This window comes from Pararge aegeria, chromosome 15 (genome assembly GCF_905163445.1).
Source record: "Pararge aegeria chromosome 15, ilParAegt1.1, whole genome shotgun sequence".
Classification (NCBI taxonomy): domain Eukaryota; kingdom Metazoa; phylum Arthropoda; class Insecta; order Lepidoptera; family Nymphalidae; genus Pararge; species Pararge aegeria.
The window spans coordinates 3,320,180-3,336,992 of NC_053194.1; the positions used below are offsets into that span (position 1 = coordinate 3,320,180).

The 16,813-nt window shown below is 34.5% G+C and overlaps 1 protein-coding gene across 1 annotated transcript in view; it reads right to left on the reverse strand.

Moving 5' to 3' along the window:
- Nucleotides 1-16,813, reverse strand: part of LOC120629890 — a 72,119-nt gene that overhangs the window by 25,676 nt on the left and 29,630 nt on the right. Inside the window, exon 2 of the mRNA XM_039898967.1 lies at nt 11,093-11,371. Coding sequence (XP_039754901.1) covers nt 11,093-11,269 — 177 coding nt within the window. The 5' untranslated portion in view covers nt 11,270-11,371. The remainder of the gene's footprint in view (nt 1-11,092; nt 11,372-16,813) is intronic.

A 16,813-nucleotide genomic window follows, 5' to 3' on the forward strand; every position in this document is an offset into this window, starting at 1 on the left:
TACTTTCTTTCTTCTTTACATATCACTCAGACGAATGTGCAACTCCAGACACAGTAAACAACACAGCTTTCTTGTCTTGGTGGACTAATAAATCACTGGCATCAGCTAGTAATAATGAATAAATATATCAATAGTAATAAATAAATCCGACAACCCATTAAGCAGAATCGCTTAAATATGATATTTTCAGACAATCTTCGACGTTTGCCGTCGATAAACCATTAATATTTAAAATCCGAATAAAATGCAAATAAAGGTATAGACGGTCGCTATTGATTTTTAACTCACTAAAAATATTCGCGCATTTAATTCATATTCCGAACTCCAGACAGAATAGTCGAAAGGTAGCAAAAAACTGTTACAGTTAAAATAATGGGGGACTTTTATCTATATGGCAGATAGCGGACAGTGAACCCGAGCATAAAACATTTTAGAATCCGACGTTTTATCGCTGTTCAGTTAGCGTTTTTTCCTATTAATTGTCTTTCAAGTGGTATTACTGTGACTAATTAAATGGCAGAACCTACCATTCTTCTTAACGATATTTTTTACTTTAAGAAAGTTCATAATGGTCTGGATAAATAAAACAAAGTGTATTTTAAATTTAACTCAAACATAAACTTTGTATGTTACTGTGCATCTTTCTATTCATTTTGGTCGGACGATGGGTTCCCGGATTGCTGGTTTGGTTAATCGTGTAACGCAACGTTGTCAACACTCAACAAAATGGACAGACTAAATAAAACTAGTTGCATGGAGCTGCTGGAAAAAAGCGTCCCAGAACCGTGAGTATAGAAACTCCGTACAAAATACTATGTCAAGCAGCGGACTTCAATCAGTTCTAGTAATGATTATGGTGCACTCATAAGGAGGCTATTTCCACGTGATTAAATCAGAAATGAGGAGATCCATAGAAGAAATAGAGTAACCGACATTGCTCAAGGAGTCGCGTAGTGGCAATGGGCGGGACACATAGCTCGGAGAACCGATGGGCGTTGGTGTCCCAAGGTGTTAGGATGGCAACCCCGCACCGTATCGTAGCGTTGGTCGACCCCCAACCATGATGATGATGATTTATATGTGTTGAAATATTGCTATGAATTTCTAAAATGGGGCTTTCTACCTTCGTTTAAAAGAGTATTATTTTAAAATTTTTGACAATAGGTCAATAAATTCCAAAATTATAAACTTTTATATTAAGGATGCCAATTAAACTTTAATTCAGAGTAAGTCCATAAATTTCATTTAAAATTTATATTACTATCAGTTGGAGATATACTTTTGAAAGTATCACCATATCATCATAATGGCACGTCGGACAACGAACCTTTCCATAAAACATTTTTAATACCCGCCAAGTGTTTTATCAACGTTAAAGTCAGACTTTTTCCCCCACTTGTCTTTTGAGCTAAATGATTAATAACACTATCATCTTTATAGCTTACTAGTTTATTCTGTCAACGCGGTGTTCAGGGATAAGATGAAAATATAAGAATGAAAAAAGCGAAGCGGTATAATAATATGTTTGTCTCGCTTCAACACTTACATTACAAATTAGTGTTTAGTATTACAATTCGTTACTGTGCACTGTGTGTATTGTACATACTAGATAAACTCAAAAGCTATTGCACGCCTCATAAGCGAAGCGTTGAGGTTGTGCTCTACTCTCGACATTTCAAAAAAAGCAGTTTTCTCGAAACTGACTTTTTTGTTATATATATGTGGAATATTTCAAAGAATTGGGGCGAAACACTCACTTTTTTATATTTCTTGATGGAAACAAAAACAAAACACGGCGTACATCTTTTATTACGTTTGACAACTCTGACTGACATTACATCTTTCAACGGTTGACATCTTGAGTGACAATTTAATGCTACCAACGTACAACAAAAAAATAAAAAGTACCAATTACTATTAAATTATACCACATATATTGCACTTACAGGTTAATTTGAGTACACTAATATCAAGTCAAATAATTTATCAGGCACATAAAATACATTTCAATAACAATTTTTTTGTTTAACATAGGAAATAATAACATTAAACATAATCTTTTCTGGACGTCCGTGTATGGACGGGTGTATGTGGCATCAAAATTGGTCGAAAAAATGATCGTATCGAAATAATTTTTTTTTAATTATCTAAAGTAACACACGACATAATTTCTTAGTAAATATGAGCGTTCAATTCACTGTCGTTAAATTTCCATGTAATTATTCTAGCTAATATTAATTGTAACTTTCAATGTGCAATCATTATGACATTCCCGTGTCTTGTTTACAAAAAATGAATAATAATTAATATGAAAAAAAAAAATTGTAATGAGCATTGAGTTTCAGTTAAAAAAAATTCAATTTTATTGTGAAAAAAATTAGATTATGAGGCGTGCACTTTTGGATTTTCCAAACTTTTTTAACTTTTGTGTATGGGAGCCTACAATCTAAGTGAGTAACATGGGCTATATTTGTTTCGGTAATAATAAGAATTACGCCTCAAATATTGGTATTTGTAAAGCATGCCAGAATAATAACAGCAAACGAGCCGCTTTATTTGTTCGCTGACTAAATGGTAAGTCATAATTAAATATATATCTATAATATTTAATGTTTTTCCAGGATGGAATTCAAAACCACAGAACCGATTTTAACTTTTATTTGTAAATGTGCGTTTTGTTCCCTACTTAAGAGATAGGTAACTTGAGATCTCAATTTATAATAGCAATCTTATTTAATTGCAAATTATTTGTTTAGTACCTAATAATTGAACGCTAGTGTACCACAAAAAATAGCTGCTCATTCATTAACTTTAATTCTTAACTGGAAGATTTTGTGTTATGAATAATATACATAAATACTTGTTACATACAGATAAACTCCCAGACACTAAAAAACATTCATGTTCATCACACAAACACTTTCTAGGTGTGGGAATCGAAACCACGGCCTCCGACTCAGAAAGCAGTGTCACTGGTCATTGGCCCACTGCGCTAAACGGCCGTCAAAAGATACTAGATAAAGCTATTTATAAAACTATTCATATTACAGATATTTTTCTATCTTTTAAATATGTATTCTCTCTGATTTTTCTCTAATCTCGATGCACATATGGAAAGACACTGACCCCCATGAAACTGGATATCCTAGTTTGGGATTCCAGGGTAATAAAAACTAGTATTATATTATTATTTTACCGTTATCTAAATTCGGTATATAGAAGTAAATGCTGGAAGAATTGCCAAATAAATCCTAACAATTAAAACATTTATTAGTGACTTTTAATCCTTCAAAGTAGCAAATTTCATATGTATTTAAAGCCGTTTTAATCGTCTATGTTATGTGCGTTTTAAGTAATTAAAAATATCACTTTCTTCGACGGTGAAGGAAAACATCGTGAGGAACCTGCATGCCTGAGAGATCTACATAATATTCTCAAAGGTATGTGGAGTCCACCAATCCGCAGTGGGCCAGCGTGGTGGACTACGGCCTGAACCCCTTCTCATTGTGGGAGGAGACCCGTGCCCTGTAGTGGGCCGGTAATGGGTATAATTACGTATTAATCGTCTGGATTTATTAAATAGCATTAGCAGCTTTATTACTTAATTTCTTATTCTTCAAAGCTTTTCCCCTGGGTGCGTAGATAAAACTCAAATAACTAGAACCGACAATGTTTTAAATTTATAATTCAAGGACCAAGCATACGGCAAGTGCAAAACCATCGCCTATTATGAAAATTTAGCTTAATTTGCTATACTCCGCGAAAAGCAGGAGAATCTGTATGGTGTAATTTATAATTTCTTTAATCCTTATACTCCAAACAGATCTTCGGCAATGTACCCTCTACACACGTTTCGCTCCAAAACCGGAGCATCCTCAGGAGATGTTGACATTACAATGAATAATTGTTAAGTAAGATCTTATCCTTTCCTCAGGAGATGTTGTCTTAATTCAACAGATTCGCTCGCTGCACTGATGACGTGAAGGTGACCTTGTTTAAAGCATTTTGCCAACGTTTTTACACGTGTCAGCTGTGGACAAGGTTTACCAAGCGAAGCTATAACGCGCTTAGGATAAAATATAATAACGCTTTTCACATCCTAATGAAGCTGCCTCGTTTCTGTAGTGCTAAATCATTGTTTGCTGCAGCGCGGGTTCCTCATTTCTTTGCCATTCTCAGAACAAGGACGGCTTCCTTCTGGGAAAGGCTTAGACGCACCACCAATTCCATCCTTTGCACTTTAAATGAGGACTTTAAAAATCTGTTTGTTAAGTATTGGTCTTGCTTGCACCGGTGCGAGAATAATAATTTTAGGTTTTAAGATAGTTTTTTCTTTTTTTTTTACATGTGCATAAGCCTTATTTAAAACAAATAAAACAAATCTTTTCTATGGGACTATTGCCTGAAAATAAAGAATACTTATTATTATTGGATTATTGGACGGCCGAGTGGCGCAGTGGGCAGCGACCCTGCTTTCTGAGTCCAAGGCCGTGGGTTCGATTCCCACAACTGGAGAGTGTTTGTGTGATGAACACGAATGTTTTTCAGTGTCTGGGTGTTTATCTGTATATTATAAGTATTTATGTGTATTATATTCATAAAAAAATAATTATCAGCTATCTCAGTACCCATAACACAAGCTACGCTTACTTTGGGGCTAGATGGCGATGTGTGTATTGTCTTAGTATATTTATTTATTTATTTATATTTATTTATTATTATTATTATTAACAATTATTAATTGTAAAGAAAACATCTCCTGAGGATGCTCCGGTTGCCGAAGATCTGTTTGTTTTAATTTTCATAATATATCATGGTTAACCGCAAAGTAACGCCTGCTTCTATCCAAAACCATCGCCTGTAATAAGAACAATAGTTCACTGGGCATGCAAGAAACACGTCCAGCAACATGCCGCCCTGTGTCCATCAATTTGAGGCGTAGGTGTAAGGCCTCAAGTGCTTGTAATTACATCAGCAACCACACCCTGCGTACCGGAACACAGCACTGCACCAATGCTGCTTAGCGGCAGAAATATCCATGGCGATAGTACTTCCCTGAACGAGCTGTGTCGCAAAAATCTACTCCTACTAACAAGTTAAATAAAGGTGGTGGTTCAAGATCTTTATTTCTCAAAAGAATTACAAAAAATTCACTTAGTTGAGAAAACATTAAACATAAAAATAAAACATATTGTGAGCGTACACTATAGAAGGTACTCGTACATATCCCTATCCTACTAATATTATAAATGTGAATGTAAGTTTGTTTGTTACGCTTTCACGCAAAAACTACTTAACCGATCCTGATGAAACTTTGTACACATATTTTTGGAAGTGTTAGAACTAATATAAGATACTTTTTATCCCGACATTAGGCTCGGTTCCTTTGGGAGAGGGGAGGAAAGTGTTTGACGATTTTACACCATAACTCCGACAAATTATAACAGATTTAAATAATTATTTTTGTACTATAGAGGTTATAATATGTGTTTAATTTTGTCCAAACTGTGGTTGGAGTTAGAGGACAGCAGCAAACCCCTCATTCAAGGCTTAGTGATACTGAATACTTTAATTATTTTTAGAACTACAACTAAAATGCTACATCAAAAAACAAAATCAAACGCAGACGAAGTCGCGGGCAATAGCTGGTAAATCTATAAAGCATACCTTTATGCAGCTAAATGAAAATGTTCGTACAATCGGGTAGTTTCACAAATATTACTGAAAAAATTAAAGGTATCAAACTTATCTAAATGAAATACAAGACAGAAGAATAAAATAAGCGGAAATGTAGCGGACAATTAAGCATTGCATTAAACATGAAAGAAGTCGACGTTTAACCAATATTAAAACTTCTTTTCTTTTTTTCGAGTTTATCTTTTATGCCAAGTGGCATGAAACGAATTCATTAAATATCACTATTATCTTTATCTTTCTAGTTTCCATTCTTGAAAGTTTTTCTGAAAGTATAATATCTCGAGAACTACTTACCCATTTAACTTTTGACGTTCTCCCTGTTGGGCGCTGTTTTATAAGTGGGTAGTTCGGGATTCAATCGCAGGCAGGAGTAATTTTGGCAGTTAAAACAAAACTTCTGAAATTTCTCTGGTCTTGTCCAGTGGGAGGCTTCGGCCGTGGCTAGTTATTATCCTACCGGCAAATACTAACCGCCACACCTCAAACAGGTTAGCCCTTTACCGTCTGCATCATTACCACCAGGTGGTATTGCAGTTAATGGCTAACTTGTAGTAGAAAAAAAAACTTGACAGGAATAACGGCCTAAAATCGTAATTATTTATAAAGAAATAACCAAATTAGTAATCGTATTAGTACGTATAATTGATTCTTTTTTTCTTTGTTAGAATGCGAATTTATACTCGTCATATCAACCCCGAGTGCCGCCCAGCTGTTTAACCTCGCGAGAGAAAAAGAAAATTATCAAAAACTGACGGCCAACCTGCACTACTTGGAGAGTACCTAAAGAAGAAGAATATCAACCCCACCATTACTGGCCCACTACAGGCCACGGATCTCCTTCCACATTGAGAAGGGGCTAAGGCCCTAGTCCACAACGTTGGCCCAGAGCGGATTGGTGAACTCCACACACCTTTGAGAACATTATCGAGAACTCTCAGGCATGCTGTTTTCCTTCACCGTTGAAGCAAGTGATATTTTAATTACTTAAAACACACATAACTTAGAAAAGTTAGAGTTGCGTACTGGGATTCAAATTTAGCTCCCCGAAAGTAAAGTCGAGCTCCTACCCACTGGGCTATCACCGCCTCAATTTCTACTCATTAGTATACATTACGAACGCATTTTCGGCCAGCGTGGTTGACTTCGACTTAACCCCTTCTCACTGTGGGAGAAGACCCGTGCCCTGAAGTGGGCCGATAATGTGTTTATATGATGATGATTATTAGTACATATTTGGATTAAATTATGTGAATTATTAGAATAAGAAAAGAAAAGCACCTAGGACCTCGATGGATGGATGCAATCAGGTCGTTAAACCAGCCAACTGTTGTGGAATGCTCCCTCAATACCGCCAAAAGTAAAAAAGACTCAGGAAGCCTTATGATTTTAAATCAACGACGACGCCATTATTCCGGTAGCCAGGACCACTCTGCATTCATTAAAATAGCGGTTTGGTCCAATTATATTTCACATTGAAGAAAGTATTGACAGGCGGTTGGCGCAGTGGGCAGCGACCCTGCTTTCCGCGTCCATGGCCGTGGGTTCGATTCCCACAACTGGAAAAATTTTTGTGTGATGAACGTGAATGTTTTTCAGTGTCTGGGTGTTTATCTGTATATTATAAGTATTTATGTGTATTATATTTATAAAAGTATTCATCAGCTATCCTAGTACCCAAAATACAAGCTACGCTTACTTTGGGGCTAGATGGCGATGTGTGTATTGTCGTAGCATATTTATTTTATTTTTTATTTATTCACTCTTTTTTAAATATTTCTGGTATGCTAAAGTATTAATTATCATTAGATTATTTTTATAGTATTAATTATATCCTTGATTTAATTTTGATTATGTAGTATATGGATGTACGCCATTATTCATATACCTACCTATATTATTTATCAAACTATCGGCTTATATATTTTTTCCCAATCTTAAGAAGACTTCACATTTTTATTTCTTTCTTAATGATTCTGTTTTTCTGACGTACAAATAAAAAGAAAGAGAACACTCTGGAAAAGTGCACGACTAAAACACAATGAAAGTAATTAAAAGTTGAGTAAATAAAAGTATTAAGTTAGTTATATAAATCCTAGTGCCATTGTGAACTAGGCACTCTCACATGAAATAAAACCACAAACGCCGTAGAATCGTTCAAGAATTACCTACGCAATCAACATATTCCGGTTTAGACACAGCAGATGTATATTCTAAAACTGATAAACGATTTATCCAGGTCGAAAAGGTTAACAAACTTGACATACCGCATTATAACTACCGAGAAACTCGTCTATAAATTATCCAGTAACACCCGACCCGCGGAAATGAAAGGTTATTTCCAATCCGTTATCAGTTTCAACTTTATAAATTATTTCGAATTTTCCATTAAGCTTGTACCATAAACTTAAATTAGTTTGTATTTATTATAACCAAGTCGCAGAACAACTTTGTTAACTGACTTGCCATATTATTAGCTCACAAAACTAAGTTAGATGATAATCGTTAAAACATTTTATTTTATCAATATAATATTAATATTACATAAGCAAACATAAAATTAAAACAATTTCAAATATAGAAACAAAACCAAATTTGAAGGCGTGTCGCTCACAGCAAAGTCGAGGCAACGACGGGGCGTGGTGGCGTCACTAAACTTACTAAGTCTTAAGTCAAATTCAAATACATCTTTATTCAAATAGGCACATAGATGGCACTTTTGATGCGTACATATTTACATGTAAAATATGACATAGAAGTGAAGTAGATGGCGATAACTAAATTCGTCAACTTAATATTAAAGCTTTAAGGGTTCTAAAAGCGCCCTGGTCTAAGAAGAAGCCCACAAAAAATTTAGCCGGTTTTTTTTCTTATGTTATCACCATTTCATATTTTCATTGAAAGCTATTTAAGAAGCAACCTGGGTAGAGCAATAAATTAGACCCAAGCATTTTTATCGTGGTAACGTTTCGAAGTACTCAGATCGAGACGAGTCGCGGGCGGTTATGCTTTCTTTAGATGTTCCATTTAATATTTCATCATCAGAGGATGAAGACTTACTTGCACTTATACAAGTGCAAGTAAGTTTTACTTTTGACGGCTGATTGGCGCAGTCGGCAATGATCCCGCTTTCTGAGTCCATGGCCGTGTGTTTGATTTCCACAACTGGAACATGTTTGTGTGATGAACGTGAATGTTTTTCAGTGTCTGGGTGTTTATCTGTATATTATAAGTATTAATAGATATTATTCATGAAAATAATCTGCGCCCGAACTGGGTGTCAATACGTAACATTACATAACTAGATTTATTTTAAATACTGTATTACAAATGTAACATAATGTCTTGTGCTAAATAATTACGGCTTAAATTTATAAGCAAACATGACAATATTATGGTATTGTTTGATTTAATTCCAACGCTTAATTGTAAAAGCATAATCACGATTACAAAAGGTATCGACTACCAATAACGTGTTAAATTATAGCCGCTACGTGACTAAACACGTTTAGCGTAAACTAAATGATCCACCAATCATTTGGTATCGTTATCAGTCTAATTGAGCTATAAATGGGCAATTATTGTTAAAACAAAGCTTTAATTGCCTAACTGGTGCAATTACCATGAGAACGAATGCTCAATCGAATGCTTGCTATCATAGGAGTATCGATTTCACGGGCCCGTCAAACTGGGAAACAAAAAGAAATTGAGCATCGCGAGACCTCTGATAGATTTTAAACACTCTATTTTGTATAACAATATGCATGCAAGGATTACTAAAGGGAATTTATAACACCTGGCCACGCATTGCTGTGGATCATACGCATATTTCGTATATTTATTAGAAGAGTGATTTGTAAAGAATGTAGAAAAGTTTAAATTAAGCTTCAACGGTAGAAAATGATTATTTTTTATTAATATAATTATGTTTATTGCTATTAAGCGTTTGTACTTTTATCAAAATATCAGTAAACTAACTACCTTATACCGCCGTCTGTTAGAATCTTATCGAACTATTGGTTTACAGATAATCAGATAATTATGAATTTTTATGAGATAATAAACAAATAATTGGGAAGACCCCGACAGAGGTAAGAGGAAGAAGAAGAAGAAATACTTTATTGCACACAAACATCAAAATATACCTAAAAAGAAGAATAAAAAAAAAAACAAGAATTGTAGGCATGCAAAGGCGGCCTTATTGCTAGCAATCTCTTACAGGCAACTTGGGAATAAATAGAGGTAATTTGGGAATTTATAATTTCTGAATTTTCTCTGGTCTGTCCATGATTCTATCTATTAGTGATCTGTCGATTATTATGCGCCCTTTTCTCACTCCCCGCAATAGTAATGCTCCTACCGAGGATATTTTTTTTTGTTCAACAAACGAATATAGATGTACCTACTGAACGATATGATCTGATCGCTGCATCTATCTCCCAGTTATAATTAAATCTCTCACAGAGCCTCTCTTAATATGATCCATGTTTATCGCAAGGATTAAAAGCTGAGTTTTATGAGAATAGATGACCTAATAAAGTAATAATTACAAATAACTTCAACCTTCTCATATATTAAAAGTACGGGAAAAATGCGTTGTTTGCCAAACAGTTGTCCCATTCATTCAAACAAACGACTAAATGTATCATTCAACACAAATTCACGATCATTAGAAAATGATTTAACGGTAAACTGAACGCTTGTGATTACATTTGCATTAATCATTCATGATTAAATTGCGTATTGATTTTCATTACGCAATGTTGTTGCGATCATGTTTCGTCTACCACGGGCTTTCAGATTCAGTTAATGAGTTTTGATACACGTTACATTACGGAGCAGCCTCGCTGGGCTCAATTTTTCAATACTTAAAATGAAAATATGAAAGTCCGCAATTTTGCAAGTTATATTAATGAAAATTAAAACGGTAACATATAAGTTTATTCGATAGAACAATCTGATCTTTGAAACTAGCGGATTATAAAAATCTTTTATAGTATTTTTCAAGAAGAATATAGTCGTTATAACATGAGCCCTAGTTGTCGAGCAATGGGTGGAAGATGTGATGCAGGAGGTCTTTATGAGGAAGTTTGTATGAAAAACAACAAAAAAGTAGCTAAGACAATGACTTGACAAGTTTTATTTCAAACTCAATACCCAATATACCACTTTGCAAAAGTCCTAACCTACATGAGGAAATTGAGTTACAGTAAGACCAGCGATTTCAATAATAAGCCTGTAAAATAAACCTTTTTTTAAGGTTACGCTATTGTTCAAGTATCCTTATGAACTTAGTTAATAGGTAGCAGTTGTTTTAAAATAATGCTAGATACTAAACATTTTACGAGTTATACTATTACGAGTTATTTGTAGTTATCATAAAATAAGTAGTACATACCTGATAATGTGTTTGTACAACAACCGCCCTAAAAACTATGGAAGCATCTTGGACTCTCGTCTCCAAAGGTCTCTCCGCGAACTTTGGACACTGGCTGTCACAAACTATTGTCTGGCACAGCAACAAAACCACCACAAACAAATCCCTATTGGAAAACTTGGCTGCCGGGCATGCCATTTTTAACTTTAAAACAAACACTTTAAGTTACATATTCGTATGTCATTTCACAGCACTTTGCTTCGCTCGCCTTTTCTTTTGTCGTTTCCTGCTCTGCATTATCTGTAACAAGCAAAGATATTTAAATAAGCGCTCTATGTTGCTAAAAGATCATACGTATTGGAAAAAAAATAAACCAGTTAAGGAGGTTATTTTGGCAATATTCACAACGCTAAAATGTATGTTCATAGTTGTAGTGTTATATACTTCATATAAAAACTATTATAATTCCGCTCCACGAAAACTGCCATTCCAAACTGACTGAAAAAGTAAAAAAAAAAAATAGAAACATTTATAGGTAAAATGGGTTTGAGCTACTTTTGCTATCTAGCCCCAAAGTAAGCTAAGCTTGTGTACTAAGATGACTGATGAATATTTATATGAATAATATACATAAATACTTGAAATATACAGATAAACGCCCAGACACTGAAAAAAAATCATGTTCATCACACAAACATTTTTCCAGTTGTGGTCCCTACGGTCTTGGACTCAGAAAGCAGGGTCGTTGCCATCTGCACCGGTCGACCATTAAATATATATATGAATGATATGGAGATAACAGTAACAGCACCCGGCTAAGTTGGCTGGTGGACTTCTTCCAAGACCAGGGCGCGATTGACACACATGTTTCCCTAGTTTTAAGTTTACGAATGTAGTTATCGCCATCGATAAAAGAGCCATTTATGGACCTATTCGAATTAAACTTTGACAAGTATTATTTGCCGAAATCCGCCATATTTAAGCAAATATAACTTCATAATACATACTTGAAATGTATGTAATATGCCATTCATAATTCCTTAATACGCCAAATACCAATTTGATTTTATTTAAAATGGCTCCTTAGCTATTTATCCTTTCAACTTACTATTCATTGTAAACATCTCCTGAGGATGTTCCGGTTTCGGAATGAAACGTGAGTAGCAATGCCTACATTGCCGAAAATTTGTTTTGTGTGGAGTATAACGATTGAAGAAATTATAAATTTCACCATACAGATTATCATGTTTTCGCGGAGGATAGAAAATTAAGATTAATTATCATAACATATCATGGATTTCCGCAAAGTAACACCTGCTTCTATCCAATATTTATCCTTTCTTTACTTTTATATCTCTATGGTACCAAGAGAACAAATTGGTTATTGCTTCAATGCGGATTTCAAAATATTATTTCCAATTACTTCTTTTCTTGTTCCAGTTTGCATTCGCATTGTTACTTTGTTCCCTTTGGGGATTATACGCGCTTATAATAGTAACATTTCTGTTAGTTTATTTCTATCATAACGGATATTGGCTTGGTTATTAAATTAGCACGGCTTCGTTTTTTTTAGTTTTGGATTTTTGGTATTGTATAACCGAATTATTGTATGAGTAGGCCTAAAATAAGCACCCAACCCAACCGTCAAGTATGTCTGTTTGTAGTGACTCAACCACCGGTTGGGAAGGCAGATAATAAATATACTACACATATCGCCATCCAGCCCGAATGTAATAAATAGTAGCTTGTGTTATGGGCACTAAAATGACTGATTTTCTGATTAACGTGACTTATTTTACTCGTAAATACAAAAGCTAAAGGAAATTATTGGTGTCCACCCTTTTGCCTCCGAGAGCATGTTAAGACATTTTTAACGGTTATTATAACTAACTATTTTTGGTATTTTCGCTATTTTCAGCAGCCATATTTGCACGATATGTTCCCATCGATAAGGCACACTTATATAGACCTGCCAAATAGACTTATAGTTTAAGTTAGAGTAAGAAATTGAAAGTCAGTTTTGCTAATTTAATATAAAAAAAAATGACAAAAATCGTCAAAGCGGCAGTATATCAACGCGTGTCTATGTCTTTCGCGTAACTCTCTTTGTCATGACAGAGCCCTCTAGGATGTTATCAAACTGATAGTGATGGTGATGAACCTAACCCGCAATGACCAACTTTATAACGTATTGTGTAACTTTTAAATAATCGACACCGACCAGTTCTGCTCAAACTAAGATAAGTGCTATGTTTAATTTCTGATATTAAATAACACAATGACTGACCTTTTCATGATGCAATCTTGATATCATAAACAACACTCTGGTTAAAAGCATTGTAGACTTAATTTTGCTGACTTTAGCAGTGTTCCGAATTCAAAATTATGGCGTTTTTCGATAGGCCAGCAGAGTATTGCCAATATTTGTGACAAATGATAGCCAATTAGTGATGTTTACTGTTGTAACCCTTACTGCAGAGAGCACGTGCAGTTCGTTCCAATTTAGAACACTTACTTACTGTTAATATTTTGTTTTAGATTTTTCTGTTTTATTGTTGTATGTGTTGTTTGATAATGCCTAAAAGAGCTGTAAGGGCCCAGTGCACAAAAGCCCTATATCCACTTGACTTGTTCGCAGTTTGTACCGTAATCCAAACGTCGTTACGTGCAAGAAACAGTGAGATTTATGTTTTAATTTATTGTCTCCTGAATACCTATTATGTAGCAATGCTACGAACTTGTCGTAGGCTGTGTTAAATTAGTATTGTCATCGTATTTCGTTGCCGTAGCGAGTCTACGTAGTACTATTACGTAGACCACCATAACAGCGTAGCACAATAAGAAAGATATATTACATACACAATTGGTATTACTAGTACAAGTTCTGAATTTTCTGTTTGGTCTGAAGGGAAGCTTCTGCTATGGCCACCCACGTACCAAACGATTAGGGGTATGTTTTTAATATAACTAATTGCGTTATCCCTAAAAGGTTAGCACTCTAAAATAAGCACTTTTGAACCGTCAAGTATGTCTGTTTGTAGTGACTCAACCACCGGTTCGAAAGGCAGATAATAAATATACTACACATATCGCCATCTAGCCCCAATGTAATAGTAGCTTGTGTTATAGGCACTAAATTGACTGATTTTCTGGTTAACGTGACTTATTTTACTTTTTTATTTTTTATCTTGGACTGACTAACATCATGACTTATTTTCTTTATTTGAAATCCTTGGAAAAAACAAATTTAGTTTTCTGCATATTTGTCAATTAACTTCGATGAAAATGCAAAAAGTTCTGACAGACTTTTAGGTTGAAGTTTTAACACAAACTATGCCCTTTTCTTCGGGGTAGAAATCTACTTATGTGCTACCTGGCTTCCTGGGCGCGGGGTTGCTTAATTTATGTTGTTTTTTTTAAGCACTAAATCCGTGCATATTGGAAAACTGCGAGATCTCTTAACAACACACCCGTGCTTCCCTAATTCAATGCCCATTAGGCTCATCTCGAGGAAAACGGTCACAAAACCTCGTTTGAACGGCACCTTGTCCCACAACAAGGGGTCGCAAAAGGCTAAAGCTTACAATAAGCAAAGTTTAAACCAGTGAAATTTCTAAAGTCTTCATCGCCATCTATGTCAAGTCCGCTATTTATTTCCATAAATATAGGCATTTTACAAACTTCTAAATGTTCACTATCATGAAGTTAATGAATTAGGAATACCTTTACGGTTGATTTTTTTGTTTATACAATTGGATACTACTGATAATATTTAAAGGACAAGACAATCTGTGTGGCCATGGATTCTTAGTTTTTCTATAATGTTGTTGACAATATGTCCAAGAAGACCTACGACTTCGATAATTTCCTTTGAACTTGTGACTTAGTCGGTCCTGCATAAAATCATGGATAGTGTTTGTCTTAATTTGTCTTCTTCAAATAGAAAAGAATAAGAAGATAAGTATTCTAGGATAAAAAAAAGTAAAGAAAAAATCTTTTTTCTGACTTAACTTTGAAAGGCTTACAATAAATTCGCTAAGCATAAAAAAGTTTAAACTTATGCACAACTTGTTCAAAGATATTTTGAAGTTTTATTTATACAGTTTATTTTCCTACTTGAACCCGTTCAAAGGGTATCATGGCCGCTTTAATGAAGTAATTCTGATGATGAACAAACTTTAAGCTTTAGTACACACGGTTAGGCAGTTAGTTTATGTAAAGCATAAAATTAAAATAAAACCTGCAATAAGAAGACAGGTCAAATTCTCGGTTAGCAGATTTTTAACTTCACTGCGTCAGTAAAAACATTCCAAATACCCTTCACTCATCGCACTCATGTTGTGCAAACACAATAACTTCTACAAACTTATTAATGTGCTGTGTTTAATTTGTGATCGGGAACACAACCGCAGCAACCGCCAACAAATTAACACTTTTATGATCATACAACAAACATTAACCACAGAAACCGCGTCGCTTAACGTGACTCAGTTACAGGTTATTTCATTTTTGGCTTAATTAATTAAGCGAGAAAAAGATGAATGGCAACATAATCTTAATTTCAAAGCAGCGTCATTTCACAAAACAAATCTAGAGAGTGAATGTCTTTCCATCGTTTTTCTATTTTTTGTCATAGTACTCTTTATAAAAGTTTGCTCTATGCAGATAATAGTCTGAAAAATAATTTGGAAATCGAAAATATTATCTCTGTGCGACGTTTGTATCAATTGCATTGCAATTAAAATCATGATAGTTATGATTATAATATTTTTTTGATAAGTGCAGTAAGAAAAAAATTTAAAATGCAAATAAATTTTCGGAACAGGCAAGATTTGAAGACGCATCTCTCCGTCAATCGCAGTCTGAGTGCTTTGCCAATAAGGTCGCGGCTCTGTTACCACTGACTTTTTATTGAAAATTTTCATAAGTTAGTTTAGTAAGTACTCTTGATAATGGTTTTTTTATTAAGGTAAAACTATAAAAACATATATTAATGTTTAGTAGGGAATTAACTCGTCATAAATTAGGGCATCATGTTTCATACTACGTCACTTATAACACACCAAACACAGTTCACTCATCTTACTTCTGTTATAGAAACAAAATAAATTGAAGTATAAATTCGCTCCTTATAAATTCATAAGTGATAATGTTGCTTACTACGTCACTTATGATAGACCAAACACAGTTCACTCATCTTACTCATGTTGTACAAACAAAATAAATTGAACCTACTTAATAATTTGTTGATCGGGCATACAGCCGCAGCGACCGCGTGCAAATTAACACTTTAATCATTATAGAACAAACGCAAACCGCAACGATTGCGTCCACCGCCGGTAATTGCTGGAAGATTGAGCTGTTTGTCATTTACGTGTGTCCATTGTGGTCAATAGTTTATAGCATGTTCGCCTAATTAAACGAAAGTGCGCCTAATTAAATGACAAATAATTTATTTGTCATTTCAAATTTCAAAAACCATAGGCCACAACACCTCCATTTAAGATTGAAACAACCTATATTTGGAGGTCTCGCTCTTTCCGATACAATATAACATGAGGTAACCAATTTATTATATTTTATAATTTACAATATAATATTTTCAAATTGAAATAACAGTGTTATTTTAATTCAATATTATATCACACGGGAACCGTTGATTTTTTCTGGGATATAAATAGCCTATGTGTCATTCCAGCCTATTATACGATCCGTTCAGCCGTTATGGCGTGATTGAGTAAC